General features: G+C 35.6%; 1 protein-coding gene across 1 annotated transcript in view; it reads left to right on the forward strand.

The window, feature by feature from the left end:
- Positions 1-15,718, forward strand: part of ABI3BP (ABI family member 3 binding protein) — a 247,464-nt gene that overhangs the window by 188,267 nt on the left and 43,479 nt on the right. The window contains exons 51-55 of the mRNA XM_030802139.1: positions 2,853-2,927; positions 11,289-11,348; positions 11,902-11,949; positions 12,749-12,829; positions 15,007-15,084. Of these exons, the coding sequence (XP_030657999.1) occupies positions 2,853-2,927; positions 11,289-11,348; positions 11,902-11,949; positions 12,749-12,829; positions 15,007-15,084 (342 nt within the window). The remainder of the gene's footprint in view (positions 1-2,852; positions 2,928-11,288; positions 11,349-11,901; positions 11,950-12,748; positions 12,830-15,006; positions 15,085-15,718) is intronic.

The raw sequence follows: 15,718 nt of genomic DNA on the forward strand, positions 1-15,718 counted from the left end.
AAAGGAACCTTCGCGACCACTAATCTAGTCTGGGGAAAGGAAAATGTTTAGCACCATCACATTATGCTTGATCCAGGTAGTGATTCTGGATTCCCACCACAAATATTTTACTCATACCTCAGAATCTCTGTCATGAGGTACTGTCATTCTTGTTTTGCTACAGGGGAAAAGAAAACCCCTGTAGTTTTAGGTGTGGTCTCTAATATCAATTGAGGGAAATTTTACCTATCATTACGTTTTTTCTATGATTTTAAATCTGCCTTATTTAGCATAATTTTAAATATGTTCTAATTACTAAAACTTAGCTATGAAAATAATTTATTCTGATAATAAATATATGAAGGTACCAAGGCAACATTCCCCCAAGTAATATGAAATTTGAAATAATAATAATACATTTGAAACCTTAACATACTAAAAGTCTGAGAAAATAATGATTAGTGAATAATAATGAATAGGAATAAAAACATCAAAGTTTTAAGAATATACCAAGTTATTAAATAAACCAAGTATATTGAATTTGTTATTATAACAGGAAACTAAAATCTAACTTTAAAAATAGCAGACAAAATTATATGAGAAGAAGCGCTCAGTTTTGGATTTGAATATAAAGCATAGAACAAAAGTAGAAAACAAATGGGGAGAAGAAACCATGAAAACTTGAATGTTGAACTATAAAAGATGAAAAATACTAAAAATTAAGACAGGCATGAACCATGGTCAGTAAAAAAATTTTAAGGTAAAGAAGATATGAAGTAATAGGAAAAATTTATTTGCAATTTTATCTTTTTGAGCTGTACTTTGTACTTATTAAAATGCAGTATAGTAAATCAGGAGCTTGCTCTAATTTTCCATTATTATACTATATTCTAAGTTTCAAACTTATTTCATTTTGACTTAGACTTTTAGCCAACCTTTCTTGACAAGACAGGCTCTTCAGAATAGATAGATTCACATCCTCAGTGAGTTCCACTCTCTAACTCTGAAACCATGGAGTGGCTGCCAGACTGTAATGAGAGAGCCTTCTGATGTCCCGACTGAAGCAACTTCCAGTCCCTCAGCATCTCTTGTGGAAAGTAGCTGCAAACCAGATACTTCTGGCTTTGTCAGTGCTACTTAATGTAAGGGAACAATTTGGAAAACCGGTCATGAAAAACAAAATGCATTCTACTTATTCTTTTTAGAAGTGGGTAGAATTGGGACCTCCTCGTCCCACAAGAATATGACTCTTACGTAATAGTTTCCAGCAATATCCTGGATTTTTATAGTCTTTCAAGGAGGTGTGTATATGTACACATATATATCACAAAATGTTTTAAAGACAAATAGTCAAACGCTAATACTTCTTCCCTTACCCTTGATTAGTTTCTGCAAATTTCAAAAAGTCATTTGGACAGGAGAATGTCCCGTTTATATGCATGATAGCAATACAAACTATTATTGTTGGGCTGTAATATCATCTAACAATAGTATTTACAACTTAAGTCGCAACAGATTTTGTTCATCCACCACCTTTCACAGAATAAGATTCTGTAATTTGGGCATGTAACCTTTATTGTTAGTTTTACTGAAAGTGTGTTTATAAATTGGCAATGCTTAAATCTGTATTTGACATTCAAAATCTAAAATCTGAAAGAAAGCATAAGGAATGTTTTATAAGTCAAAGTTTGATTTCTTAGATCCCAGTGTTTATAGGTAATAGCAATATTATTAATTGTATACCTAGAATTTCTTATAACCATCAAAATTATGGGTGCTCCTAGATTTCACATGGGCAAACAATGTGAAAATCAGAATATACTCAGATTCTTCAAAACCAAATTTGTGAAGCTCCTTGAGAAGTGGAAAAAAAATTTATAGTAGTATAATTTTCACATCATTTTGACATTTCACATTGGATTCTTATAACCATATCTTGAGTTAGGGCAGGTTTATTGTTTCACCTTAAAAAATGAGAAGCAAGTTAAAATCTGACCTGCAGAACTGGGATACAGAGAGCCCAAGTGTTTAGACCTATTGATAATGTTTGATCTTCAGCATTTGGTTCAAGTCCTGACTCTGGTACTTAATAACCATAACCTCAAGCAGATAATGTCACACACCCGAAGCTCTGTTTCCTCAGCTTTAAAGAGTAGCTAGTAATTCCTTCCTCCCAACATTATGGTGAGACTCAAAGGGTGTAAACCTTATAAAGGCATTTTTGAAATCATAGAATACATTATAATTGTTAGACTTATTTTCCTGGTGTCTATTACATTAGTACCTTATTATTCTCAAGGAACAGTTGTGGAAATCTGATTTTAGTTGTCAACAAATTCATTTGAAGCTTTCTCTGGTGCCAGAGAAATGCAGGGCGGGTAAGATGTGAACCAACCCATTCCATTGCATTGTCCACTTACCACTGTGCTGTTGCCCGAGAGGACTTCAAGCATATCCACGCTCCACAGGATTCCACCCTGACCTCACCATCTTTACCTACTTTGTGTTTAAGGAAAGACATAAAAATGGGTTTAAGGAGAAGTCAAGCAACATATCCAGAAAAGAAAAGCTCTCACATTCATTCCATTGTCGTCTCCTCTGAAATAAAGATTTCTAAAAAGTCATCATCTTACTCTGACGTTTTGTAATTTGAAATTTTGCAGTTTCTCAGATTTCACTATTATATAATTATCTGGAATTCTAACTAACCTATCTCTAGAGCTTAAGGTTAGGTCTTCTGACTCCTTCTTCTGTCTTCTCTCTAATGCTTTGTTTTATCAGTGTTCAGGCTACACCTTGGCATTTCTTATGTGTTAAGCATGACTGGAAGATGCTGAAACCAAATGACTTACAATATGAGTTCTCTCTTTCAGTTCCTAAGGTGCCCCAGCGTGTTACTGCAAAACCAAAAACGTCACCAAGTCCAGAAGTGTCATACACCACACCTGGTAAATGCTTTATTTCATGTTTAAGCCAAATGCATTCTACTGTCCCACTCTGCTTCAGCGAAACATGAGACTTGGTGGAAGTGAGGTCAATATTTCACTTATGTTTAAATCCCATGTTGTATCATATGTGGTATGATAATTTCAGGAGTTTCATAAGAGTGCCCACCGGTTCATCTAGTAAAGCTGTGATCGCAGTCAAAAGGCAGAGAATTATGCCAAGGGTAGAATGTCTTTCCTAGAACTAAAGTTTTCTTATTCCCTGACTTACAAAAAATGCTGCCAATTCTACGCTATGCTCAAATATTTCACTAAACACAAAGATAAAGACTTTTGTTCTCCCCCACAAATGATAAATTAGTGTTTTTACAAATGGAGGCAATGATGTTTAGCCATTTACTTGGATACGTAAATTGTACTATGTCCACATTGAGTTTTTTCCCTGTCACATTCTATTTTACAAATTGATGGAGACATAGCTTGGGTTAAGAAATTTCTTTCACACACACACAATGGTTTCTTTAGCTACAAATCTGTTTTTTGCCAATCATCTGAGAAGGCCTTTTGTTCACATATGGGGAAGGTAATCTCATGTTTGCGGAGTATCCAGGGTAGGGATTTCAAGGACCCAGACATTTCATGGGTATTACCACCACTATTTACATGAAGTCTTCAAGTGGCCTTAGGAAGCTGCTGGTAACTGAACAACTTTCTCTAAAAAGCCAAGCTCATTTTTAATTAGAGAATCTGGGAAATACTGTGAGTTTTTTCTCTTTCCTTTTAAAGGTACAATTATTATAAATTCCTAAATGCTCCTAAAAGCATATAGAAATTTCCAGAGCCGAAGAATTCCTAAGCTATAGTTTAAAATGATAGCATTTTGGAAGCAAGCCTGAATTCACTTCCTGTAATGTTTTCCAGATTGTATAAGCAAAGGCTATTATTGCTGCTGTGGTATAGTCAATTTGGTGGTGGTGGTAGCAGGCTAGAGAGAATCTCCTTTGCCCTGAAGCCTAGAATGTAAATTTGTACCACCAAACACAATAGCCAATATCATAAACAGGAAGTAAGAAAAAAACCTCATCTCACTTGCGAAAGATCAGCTTATTTTCAATTGTGGAAATTAATGGAAATTAATTTGTTATAGATAACAGTAGATTTGAGTAACTTTACTTTTCCTTTTCAGTATAAAACATAATATTAGTATAATCTCATTACATCAATATATTGACTAGTTAGGTTTTTTCCTCTTTTAATATTTAATATTTACCCTGAGTTGGCCATTATCGAAGCCAGGTGGTGAGTACCTAAGAATTCATTCTACTATTTTTCTACTTTCCTATACCTTTGGAACTTACTCTCATAAAATTCTTTTTAAGGTATATATTTTAAAATCTTCTCTGTTAGCTAGTCCTTCTCTTGAACCACATTCTTCAAATGTTCTCCCACAGCTAAGTTATAAAGAGTAGACCACTTCTGGCAGAAAAAACAAAAAAAAAAAAAAAAAAAACTTGCCTTAATTCTACCAACACCTTGTTTTTCATACAAACTCTAACCCGTGATCTTGATCTCTGTAACAACACAAATCGTTAACAACTATCCCTATTTATACTTTTTATCCAGAGTTTGAATGAGCAGAGTAGAGAACTGCCTCCTGGAACACTAGGGCCTCTCCTAGTGGTCTTCTGTCACCTCTCCAGCTCCACATGCTGAGAGTTAAGGTTATGTCCCTAAATCTGGTGTTGGCCCTGCCATATGATCAGGGTTCTCCCTTGCCCCAGGAGTGTGGCACCCCCAGGAATAATCAGAAGGCAACTCTTACCACATTTCAGTTTTCTCAGAAGTGTTCAAACACATTGGATTCTGATGTGTTCAAACAGTTTTTAGATTTTATGTAGGCTCAAATTCACACCCTAATGAACCCAGTACTTTGTTTACCAGGTCCTGTGGGTTATACTTCAAAAAACAGAGGGTAAATGAAATGTGTAGTTTAATATGTATTAGTATCCTGGAGAAATAAACTCTTCTGTAAAAGTCTCAAAATGTAAAATGTAGTGCTGAGGTCAGGACAGAGTTATGTTTTATTGTGACATTTATCTCAAAATGTATTCTGAGAGAGATCAGAAGTAACAAACTTCAATTTCTTGACCTGCATCAAAAAGGAAGTCAGTCTCAGATTCATTGTACAGCACTTCCATTCTACAGATTCCTAGGCATAACATCAGCTTCATCCAGTGAGGCCTTTAGGAAAAACCTTCCAGCCACTCAGTTGAATCATCTATTACATTCAATGAGGAATCTTGACAAATTAAGCCCACACTCCATGTCCACACCAAAATGAAAGTGGCTTTTCCCCGTATCTACCTTGGAAGAATGATTTCGAATTCAGAGCAAAGAACTCCCTCGCTAGAAAATAGGTGCCATTTAACTTGGAGTCTAAACAGGAGGTTCCTGGCTCAACAGAGTTCTGTCTTCCTTATGAGTTCCTTTCTACACCAAGAGCTGTCTTGGCTTTGTGGTCAACCTTCTGGCCCCCAGGCATTGGGATAGATTTCAGTCATCAGGAGCAAACCAGGAAGTAAATCTAGATTTCAGCCAGCTATCCAAATCCTCATGAATGTTCAACGTGTCTCTTCCCTTTGGAAAATTCTTATGTGTAGTCACACTCTTCAGGATTTCTGTAGTTAGTTTTATGTTTTCAGTTAAACTGGTTTTAAGGGGAGTTTTTCGTGAACTAATTAAGAATAAGTGTTTAATTCTAAATATTTCTTAAAAATTGAGCCTTATTGTTTAAAATGATAATTAGAGTTCATAAAGCAATCATTTGCTGGATTACATACTTTAAAATATTGCCAGATTTATATTAGGGAGAAACCCGATTGGACATTCACCTAATAAATGTATTTTTTCTGATATAGTCTTAGAAGACAATACGTTTAGAATTGAGCAAGCCATGATAACAATAGTTAACAATTATTTCCATTTATACTTTTTGTCAAAATAGGAGTTGGGATGAGCAGGATAGAGAACTGCCTCCTTAAGATCATACTGTTATTATTACTGTTCTACAATGTTTCATTATCATCTTCTCAACATTTTGCCATTTTCTCCTAAAGCTTCTTATTTTTCCCCTTAAGGATGTACTATGTAATTTTATTCTTTGTCAAAATAGTTTTTTTTTTTTCAAACAATTTTCCTAGAGGCAAGATGTCTTTCTTCTCAAATATGAGAACTCAAATCAGGAGTTTTCAGCAATTTGCTTATTTGCCTGATGATATATTAAATATCAGTATGCTTTTCCCTCAAGTTTTAGTGACTCAGTGCCTTCCTCTTTGCCTCAAAATCTCTTTAAGCTTATGTATGCCATTGATGTGTTTAATAAATTATTTCTTTAGATCTTTCTTTCTTTTCTTTTCTTTTTTTTTTTTAACAGGATATCACTCTGTTGCCCAGGCTGGAGTGTAGTGATGCAATCACAGCTCACTGCAGCCTCGATCTGCTGGGCTCAAGTGACCCTCCTGCCTCAGCCTCCCAAGTAGCTGGGACTACAGGTGTACGCCACCACGCCTGGCCTAGATTTTTAAATAATGTTTTACAATTCCCTGGAAAAGAATTAGAGACTTTTGGGAGAGGTCAATTTGAGTCTTTAAAATGTTTCTTAGCAAAGTACAATGCTGGTTCATGGGAATTGCCCATCTTTTCCAGATTTGCTCTAAAAAAAAATTCACTAATGCATGTTCAATTCAGCAAATATTGATTGCCACTTATCTGCCTGGTTCCATGCTTAGGGATAAAATCAGGATTAAAAGAAATAGATATGATCTCTACCACCCAACACAGTGCAGGGGAGAAAACAGGAATAATATCAATAACTATAAAACAAGGCAAATCTCAGTAATTAATGGGTTAGTGATATAAACAAAAAATGAAATAACAGAAAAGTAATACATTCTAAATGTATGAATTAGAGAAGGTATTATCAAGAAAATGAGCTTTAAGATAGATTTTAATAGGCAAGTAGCTATTGATGATTTTTAAGGAAGCAAAGATTCAGAGGTATCAAAAGTGCTCCAGGCCAGGTGCGGTGGCTCACGCCTGTAATCCCAACACTTTGGGAGGCCGAGGGGGGTGGATCACGAGGTCAGGAGATCAAAACCATTCTGGCTAACATGGTGAAACCCCGTCTCTACTAAAAAAAATACAAAAAATTAGCCGGGCATGGTGGCACACACCCGTAGTAGTCCCAGCTACCTAGGGAGGCTGAGGCAGGAGAATAGCGTGAACCAGGGAGGCAAAGCTTGCAGTGAGCCAAGATCATGCCACTGCACTCCAGCCTGGGTGAGAGAGTGAAACTCCGTGCTCCATATAGCTGAGAAACAGCATGATTCAGAATGACTACATTGCTGGCCATATGATGAGATTATTGAGAGATGAAGACTTAATGTAAATTGGATTCATATGTTTGAGGGCTTTTAGGTTATGCTAAGCCCTTCAAAATTTTTTCCTTAGACAATTCGGAGACATTAAAATTGTGTGTGTTTCTTTTTGTAATCATGGGAGTGATATAATTTCATCTGTATTTTAGATGGCTGTGATTTTTTTTAAATGGAATATTAACTGGCAAAAAAAAAAAAAAGATTAATAGCCAGGAATCACTTAGTAGGTTTGCAACAGTCTAGAAAGATAAGTCTGAGAAATTGAACTAATTGTGGTAGGAAGGAAACTAAAGGAATAATGCTGAAATGCCTTTGGATATGGAACTACAAAGACCTAGAGAATGACTGAATGCTGTTATGGAGAGAAGGATGACAATGCTGTTCCTAGACTGGACAAGTAGTAAATAATAATGCCGTTAACTGAAACAGGGAGTAGAGAGAGGAATAAAGACGGGTGTGTACATGCTAGGCTTGCAGGGCCAGTAGGACTTTGAGTGGGAAGACCCTAACTGATGGTTGCAAATGTTTTCTGGACTTCTAAACAGAAGTCAGGATTTGGGGCACGGATTTAGGAGCCACTTGTTTACATCTAGATAGTTCTTAAATCTTGGATAATATCATAGAGGAGAAAATATAGATGGAGAAAATAAGAAGCCAGAAATCCAATATTTAGGCAGCATAGTTATATTTAAGGAGTAGGCAGAGGAAAAAGAGCTTCCAGATGTTGTCAAAAAAGAATCAGGAAAGGAGTTGGGAGATGAGGCAGGAAAAGGCCTAAGAAGGGAAGGTTGGCAATGGCATTGCGGTGGCAATGAGATGGAGAGGGGTCAGAAGAGGCTGCCAGCTTGACCATGCATGTCCAGAATCCCACGCTCTGAAACCTTTGGGCTGCATGCTTCAGAATTAGCAGTTTCCAGATTTTAGAAACTTACGTGAGTACATATACCATTGATTAGAAACAGTAATATGTATTCAGTGAGCAGTATGAATAGTCTCACCAAGCAGAATAACTAAAACCTATAAACAGCCCTTAGATCGGTACAAGTTATGTTTTGCTATTGAATAGATTAAGAGAAAACTCAGCTTTCAGAGTTTCTGGACCTGAGAATATGATTAAGGCATTGTTGCAGGAAATGAGCGGAGGCTGGGCCACAGTGGATGAAGAAAATACATCTAGAAGGTGAGGAAGCCGAGGCAGATATACAGTTTTTTTATTAAAGGAATGAGAGCAAGAGAGAGGGATTGTTTGAAGGAGAAGCCATGTCAAGGGAATAGTTTTGTTTAAGATATTAGAGCATTCGAGCTGTTTTGTAGGTAGAGGGGAAGTAACATGGAGAAATGAAAACATGGACAAATAGAGAAAAATATAACAGAAATAACGGAAAGTAAAAGGCCTCAAATGAGATAGAAGGGAGGGTGGCCCAAGAGCACAGGGAAAGCCAGCAGGTGGCCTCCAACGGGGCTTCCTCTCAGACTGAACCTAATCGTACAAGGTTAGAATAAAGGAATAGAGGGTATAGATTAAAGGAATAGAATACGGTATATAGTCTATATGTCTTACTTTTTTAAGAGAATCAGTGTCTTTGTAGCCTATCGCCAGGGTAAACCTTATTGCAGACTTCATATTCTAATTTTATCAAAAGCAAACACATTAATTATTTTCTAACTATCAAAACTTTCATGCACATTCATTTACGTTTGTCTATGACAGACATTGTGCATTCTTACTTGTGTTGACCTTTCTTTGGAGTGGCACGCTTTATTCAAAAAGACAGATTGGTTAGTATAAATGGTATAAGTTGGTTAACATAATTAAATCTAAAATTATAATAATAGTAAATATTCTTATAAAGAAATCAAAACTGCTTTCTCAGAAAATTGTCGTCATTATTTTCATTGATGAGTTTCTCCCAGCATGAAAGATGTAGGTTTTAGGGATCATGCTCTTGTTCAATTTAATATATAGAGGAATGCCACATAGGAAAAAAAGAAAAAACAACTTGAATTTCTTGGAGCTGTAGTTGACTAAGTAGGAGAATGATTCATATTACTTTCCTGTAAATATTTCTATTTTTTTCCTTTCCACTGATTTCACCTGCTTAGGAAGTCTGCTATGACAGTTTATTAAATCATCACTTCACGGTTAAAAAGAAAAGTGCCAATTTTAGCAGCTGGAATCCACATTACCCCAGCCTCAATTCCTCAGTAAACTAGAGCAGCAGTGAATAATGTATTTACAGTATGGTGGATTTATTAGTACCACATCTCTTCTCAGCTTCTCCTTTCCTTAATCCCAGCTCCTTTTTGTTTGGTGTAGTACTGTAACTAACTAGGGTATTTATAAACTAAAGGCTGCTTTGAATGTTCATGGCCTTCACAGAGCTAAATCAAAGTGCCTTCTTCAGCCTCAAGATAAACATTTTCTTTCATTTACAGCTGGAAATTTCTCATATGTTACTATTTGAATCCCCAAAAAAACTACATGCAAAGGCAAAATGTTCACTATTGTGGTGGGCTTTCTCTACCTTATCAACCACTAACCTTTTTAAAGTTTCCTTTTTTCTTTAAGAAAACAATCCATATTTTCAAATTCCCTTGGATGTTACCTTTTAGCTCATAAAAGTTCTGAGTCAAGTTTCTGTTCAGTGTACCAGTTTTCACAATTGTAATTTCACTAATACTTAGCAGCCTAGTCTAACAGGTTGTGGCATGCAAGTTAAACATGATTCCCAAAAACAATAAAAAGAGATTGTTCATTTTATATAACCTATTTCTCCACTAATGGTAAAGTGGTGCTTGGCCACCTCATAATTAAAAAAAAAACAAAAAAGTTTTCTTCATCTTTCTTCTGAGGCAGAGTTCTATCCTGAATCATAATTTTTTTTCCAGCATTATATAAGATGCAAGGAAATTACACTGCCTGACAAAAAGATACTGGTGTGTATGAAAGGTTTAGTGTGGTAGGAAAACCTTTCACTGAGAGAGTAGGCCTGGGTAGGTTTGTGGGGAAACTGAGTTGAAGTACTTCACACTATTTGTGGAATGAGATTTTGTTGTAGAAATCTGATACTAACAAATAGACAAATCACCCTAATATTTTCCCCACTGAGAAATACGGTACCAAGTTTCCAATCTACTCTTTAATTTTGCTAAAATAGAACACAAACATTAAAAAATATACTGGATTTCAGGTACTACATATACGAGTAGGCCTATTGTTCAGCTGACATTTTTGTCTTTTGTTTTCATATGCTTATGTCAAGCATGCTTGACACCTAATACACTGGAAGCCACATCACTAAAGAAGACAAAAATGCCAACAGCTGTCATTTACTAAGTAACAAGCACTATCATTAACTTTACATGTGGTATCTTCTAATGACTAGCTGATTCCTTTTGCTTCATTTTCTCCCCCCAGCAACTGTAAGTGCCATTTAGAATAAGACTGTGTTATCATCTTCTTACATATTCAAGATTTTTCCATTTCTTATTGTTTCCCCCCAATTTGTAGCCACTTTTGTACTCTATCTAAGTTACATATTTTTGTTGCTGTTAGTGGACTTTCAGCATGAATATCAAACAGCAGCTAACCACTTTGTGCAAAAACCGACTTTCTATTTTGAAAGCCACTTGAGGGAGCTCTACCTCATTGTTTAATTATGTTAGCTATCTCCTCTTCTTCCTCAAGGAAGACTTCAAAATGAACTGTGACTGACTTCATTTCTGTTTCACTGCCACCAGAACCTTCCCTGCACGGTAACATTTTCCCATTTTGAAGAAAACAGGCATCTTCTCAACTTTGGTCATTAACCATTGTAAAAATACTTTTGCTTCATTCATGCTTTCTGGGATTTTTATATCTGTTGGTTAAGCTCACTCCAGTTGGGATATTTAGAGTACGCAGTGTTTTATAATCTTTTTCTTTCAGCTCCAAAAGATGTGCTCCTTCCTCATAAACCAGACCCTGAGGTCTCTCAGAGTGAACCTGGTAAATTAATTATTTCATCCTTCTGGCTAAGAAGTATATTTTTCAAAAAATTCTTGAAGTAAATATATTTTTAATGGTTGTGATATGGAAGAAATTCAGAGATAAATATATGGGTATAATGCATATTTCCTTTGGGTAAATTGAATCATCTGGTTGAAATATTTTTCCTTGGTTAAGTGAGGGAATAGTACATAGGTTCATTGAGGAGATCATGCTAAAATTATAAATACCATTGTTAACTAAGCCAACTCTTACATCCTTTCAAAATGTAAATGTAGCTACATTACAACTATGGAGGTACTTTTAAGTAAAAAAAAGTGAGTGCCTACTCAAAACTTTCCCTAAAGTGACAGTGATCGAGAACTTCAAAGTTTTAGTTAAACTAAGTTCTCTGATTGGCATCTAATGTGAAGAATTTTCTCTTATTTATTACAATTCTTAGAGAACATTTAAATTATTAAATCAATGCATCTAAAAAAAATAAGACAACTATTTTGACTTTGCCAGGTAGTAATTCTCATAAATATGTTCCTTTGGCTTGCTTTTGGCATAGTTCTGCAACCTGTTACCTTTAGATTTGAGCCACCAAAGACAACAATAGGTAATGGTTTTCCCATATTGACCAACTCTGTTTTCTTTGCTACCATCAAGATTGCAGGCCTTTCTCAAATGATCCTGTTGAAACATCATTTCTTCTCAATCCATTTCATCGTTTCATTCTCATTATTATTACTCTTTCCAAAATAAAAAAGCAATTATTTCAGTGTTGTAATGGGTTTGCTTTGAAGACTACCTTAAGACATTACTGAATCCATCTTCATTTACTTCATCTATCTCCATGTTTCAAAACGAGTCCACTGTGTTTACTAATGGTGCCCGTTTAACAATTTCCATTGGTTTAGTGGTTCTCAGCTGTAATGTAACATACTAGTATGAGGTAAGTTTGAAAGATACTGCAAGTAATTATCATTATTGGTCAAAATACTGAAAATTGCCAGTGATTTGTTCCTTGAGTCTGCTTGAGCAGAGTCAAGGAGATGATACCAACAATGATGATATTCTCACTCATTTTGTAATCATGCATGCTCTTGAATGGGGGAGAGAGGGACAAAGCTACAGCCAATAGTCCAGGACTGTGTCTAACCCACACCCCATCTCAACCAGCCATTCTGATGGATTGGTTCAAGAATAGAATGTCATGTAGTATGTGTCCTGGTGGAAAAACAGTTGAGAACCATTATTCTAATATTCCACAGTCATTTTTCTGAAAGTTATGTGCACACTTAACTTTCTTCTTTCCTTTTTCTATTTCAAATGAAGGAATTTCATGTAATACCAATCCGGTCTGGTGCTGGCTTTGAATCTAAAAATTTACAACCTTGGTCCTTTTCTTTTTGCAGCTCCTCTAGAGACACGAGGCATCCCTTTTATACCCATGATTTCCCCAAGTCCTAGTCGAGAGGAACTACAGACCACTCTGGGTAAATTTCGTTTTAATACTTGTTGAAGAAGGACTTGCCTTTTAGGAATTTCCCTTAAAGTAACCATAATACATTATGTTCATAGATTGTTTCTAAATAATAGGTTATTTAAAAATCCATTTCACTCAATACTTTTACATTAACTGGGTATTTGTCCTAATATGCTGATTTTCAATATAAAATGAGAATGTTTTAACACATCTAAGATGTGTTAAATTGGCTCTGGTAATTAAGTGTGATTTAGAATACTTAAGAATTTTAAGTATTCTAAAAAGAAAAATGTTCCTAAATCAATGCTGTTCTTTTTTGTTGCTTTTTCTGTATTTCAAACTGCATTTGGGAAGAAAAATTACTTACCTAGTATTTATTAAGCTTTACTGGGTGCACTGTTAAGTAATGCAGTTCTATAAAGAAACTTTGAAAGAGGAGTCCTTACCCTAGAGGGCTCATCTCTAATATGAAGACAGGACTTAGTCACAATACTGCAGCCTCTGTGCCACCCAATACACTACATGCCTTTTTAAAATTTAAACCATGTAACTCTGTGAAGTAAGTTCTATTACTTGCTCCATTTTACAGATTAGAAAATTGAGGCATAGAGGGTTTAAAAGTTTGGCCAAGGTGAAACAGCTGGTGTCAGAGCCAGGATTAGAATCTACACACTCAGCCGCCAGGGTGCCTAGGATTAATGTCAATGTTATACTAATTACAATGAGTGTGATAGAGAAAAGAGCAACATGTTGAACAAACAAACTACCTGGAGAAATAAGGAAAGGCCTCTCAGATTAGGGTCATTTACACTGGGTCTTCAAGTTGGAATGAGAGTTGACCAGTCAAAGATGCAAATGGTTCTTTCAAGTTACAGACAGATGGGAAAGAGGCACAGGGCAAGGAATGACAGACTAAACTGATGAGCAGGTAGTTGCCTGGAGAAACAAGGATGGGTAAGTTGGAAAGGTCCATCGGGATGAGCTGAACATGCTCTCAAGGAGTTCAACACAAATTTGTGGGAAACTCCAGTTTGCCTGCCTCTTGGTTGAAAATGAACCAAAAAGCTAGAGTTCTGGCTTGTATTTGTTGGCTCCTCTCTCCCGTCTACACTGCATCCCATATGGCTTTAAGTCAATGGCCCTATTTGCTTCCCTTCATTCCTTTTCTAATAATCCATCCTTTGTGGGTATCTACTGAAATAAAGTTACTGATCACATTTTAAAATAAAATCCTTTTGGAAGAAAAAATTAAAATCGAGCAAATATATTCTAATCAAATATTCATCTAATCTAGCTTATTTCTGCAAAATCAATGGCGCCCATGATGACAAAGTTGAAAGTGCTTTTCAAAAACCACTACTGAATATGCTAATTATTTAACTTCTACTCCCTATTTTTCTAATGTGTCTTGGTTTATTCACGTCAGAACCATTACCTGTCAATTATCACAAGTATATTTCTTGAGCAGAATCAAGAGAATACAAAAGCAGGACAGAAAACAAAAAGATAGCAGTGTATCCTTTATACCAAGTATTTCCTTGGATCCAGTATGGGCAAAGTGAACAGTGTAATTTGCTGTGTCTATATAATATATGATTTCAAGGTAACATGGGAATGGAAGTATTGCTGTATGTATTTTTTTTTATTTTGTCAAGAGGATTGTGTTTGTATGTCAAACATACGCTCTGATTTTCACATGAGAAAAGTAGAATATTTGTTTTATGTGATGTAAATATACATCTTTTCATATGATATTGAAAATATCATACGAAATCATATACATCTTTTCATATGATATTTCCTTTCCAGCTCATCAAAATAACATGTGGGATTTATGGGCAGGAAAGAAATATGAAGGAGATAAATACATCGAGGCAACTAGGAGACTTTCATACATGAGCCATATCCAAGAATAGCCACAACTAGATTAATGATACAATGATCGTGAGCTAAAAGCTTTTGGAAATCCTTATAACAATCATTAAAATAATAGTGTAAAACAGCAGATATCATAAAGGAGAGTTATTAAAATGTACCACTAACTTTGAATTATTGTGATTACTGAGTGTATTTCTAAGTGCAACTTATCCTTTTATTATTGCATGGGGCAGAAAAGAGTATGGGTTTTTTGGTCATATTCATAATGGTAATTATTTAAAACAAGCAATCTTACTGTGTTTTCTCTAGAAGAAACAGACCAATCCACCCAAGAACCTTTCACAACTAAGATTCCACGAACAACTGAACTGGCAAAGACAACTCAGGGTAATCCTCTCCCCTACCTCTGGAGAATAACTTTTCCTTATTTGCTTTTAATCAGGAAAGAAATTTTCTTTTCAGAATGTCATTTCTCATCACAGTGGATTACTTGATTTTTTTATCATTTTATAGGTGAAAGAAATCAGCCGAATATGAATACTTATATGAGTATCAGTTGAATGTAGGCAAGACAAGTTCTTTCATTGGCACTTACTTTTTTTAATGTATTGTTGACCACTTGATGCTTATAACTAAGAGTGGAAGATCCCATTTTTTCCCCACATTTGACCTTCATTTGTCTCGTTTTCCATATCTGATAAATAATAACCGTTGTCTTCCTCTTCCTGCTCCCTCTCTAACTTCCTCCTGGTCCTCCTCCTCCTCTTCTCTCCTTTTCTCATTTTCTCCAGTCTTCCCCCATTTGATGAAACACACTAATAAGAAAAAAGCTATTAAAAAGAAAAATCACTTTTCAAAATTATGCCAATATTTAAACATCCAGAGAAGTGATTTCCTACTTTTTATTTCTTCTCTGTGATTTTCTGCTTTTGGGGAAGTGAACTTGCCTACACAAAGCTCTATCTCATCTTCATGCACTCAGGAGTCTTCCTGTTTATACTTTTCTATCCTACTATCCTAC

The sequence above is a fragment of the Nomascus leucogenys genome, chromosome 21 (assembly GCF_006542625.1).
Source record: "Nomascus leucogenys isolate Asia chromosome 21, Asia_NLE_v1, whole genome shotgun sequence".
In the NCBI taxonomy this organism is placed as follows: domain Eukaryota; kingdom Metazoa; phylum Chordata; class Mammalia; order Primates; family Hylobatidae; genus Nomascus; species Nomascus leucogenys.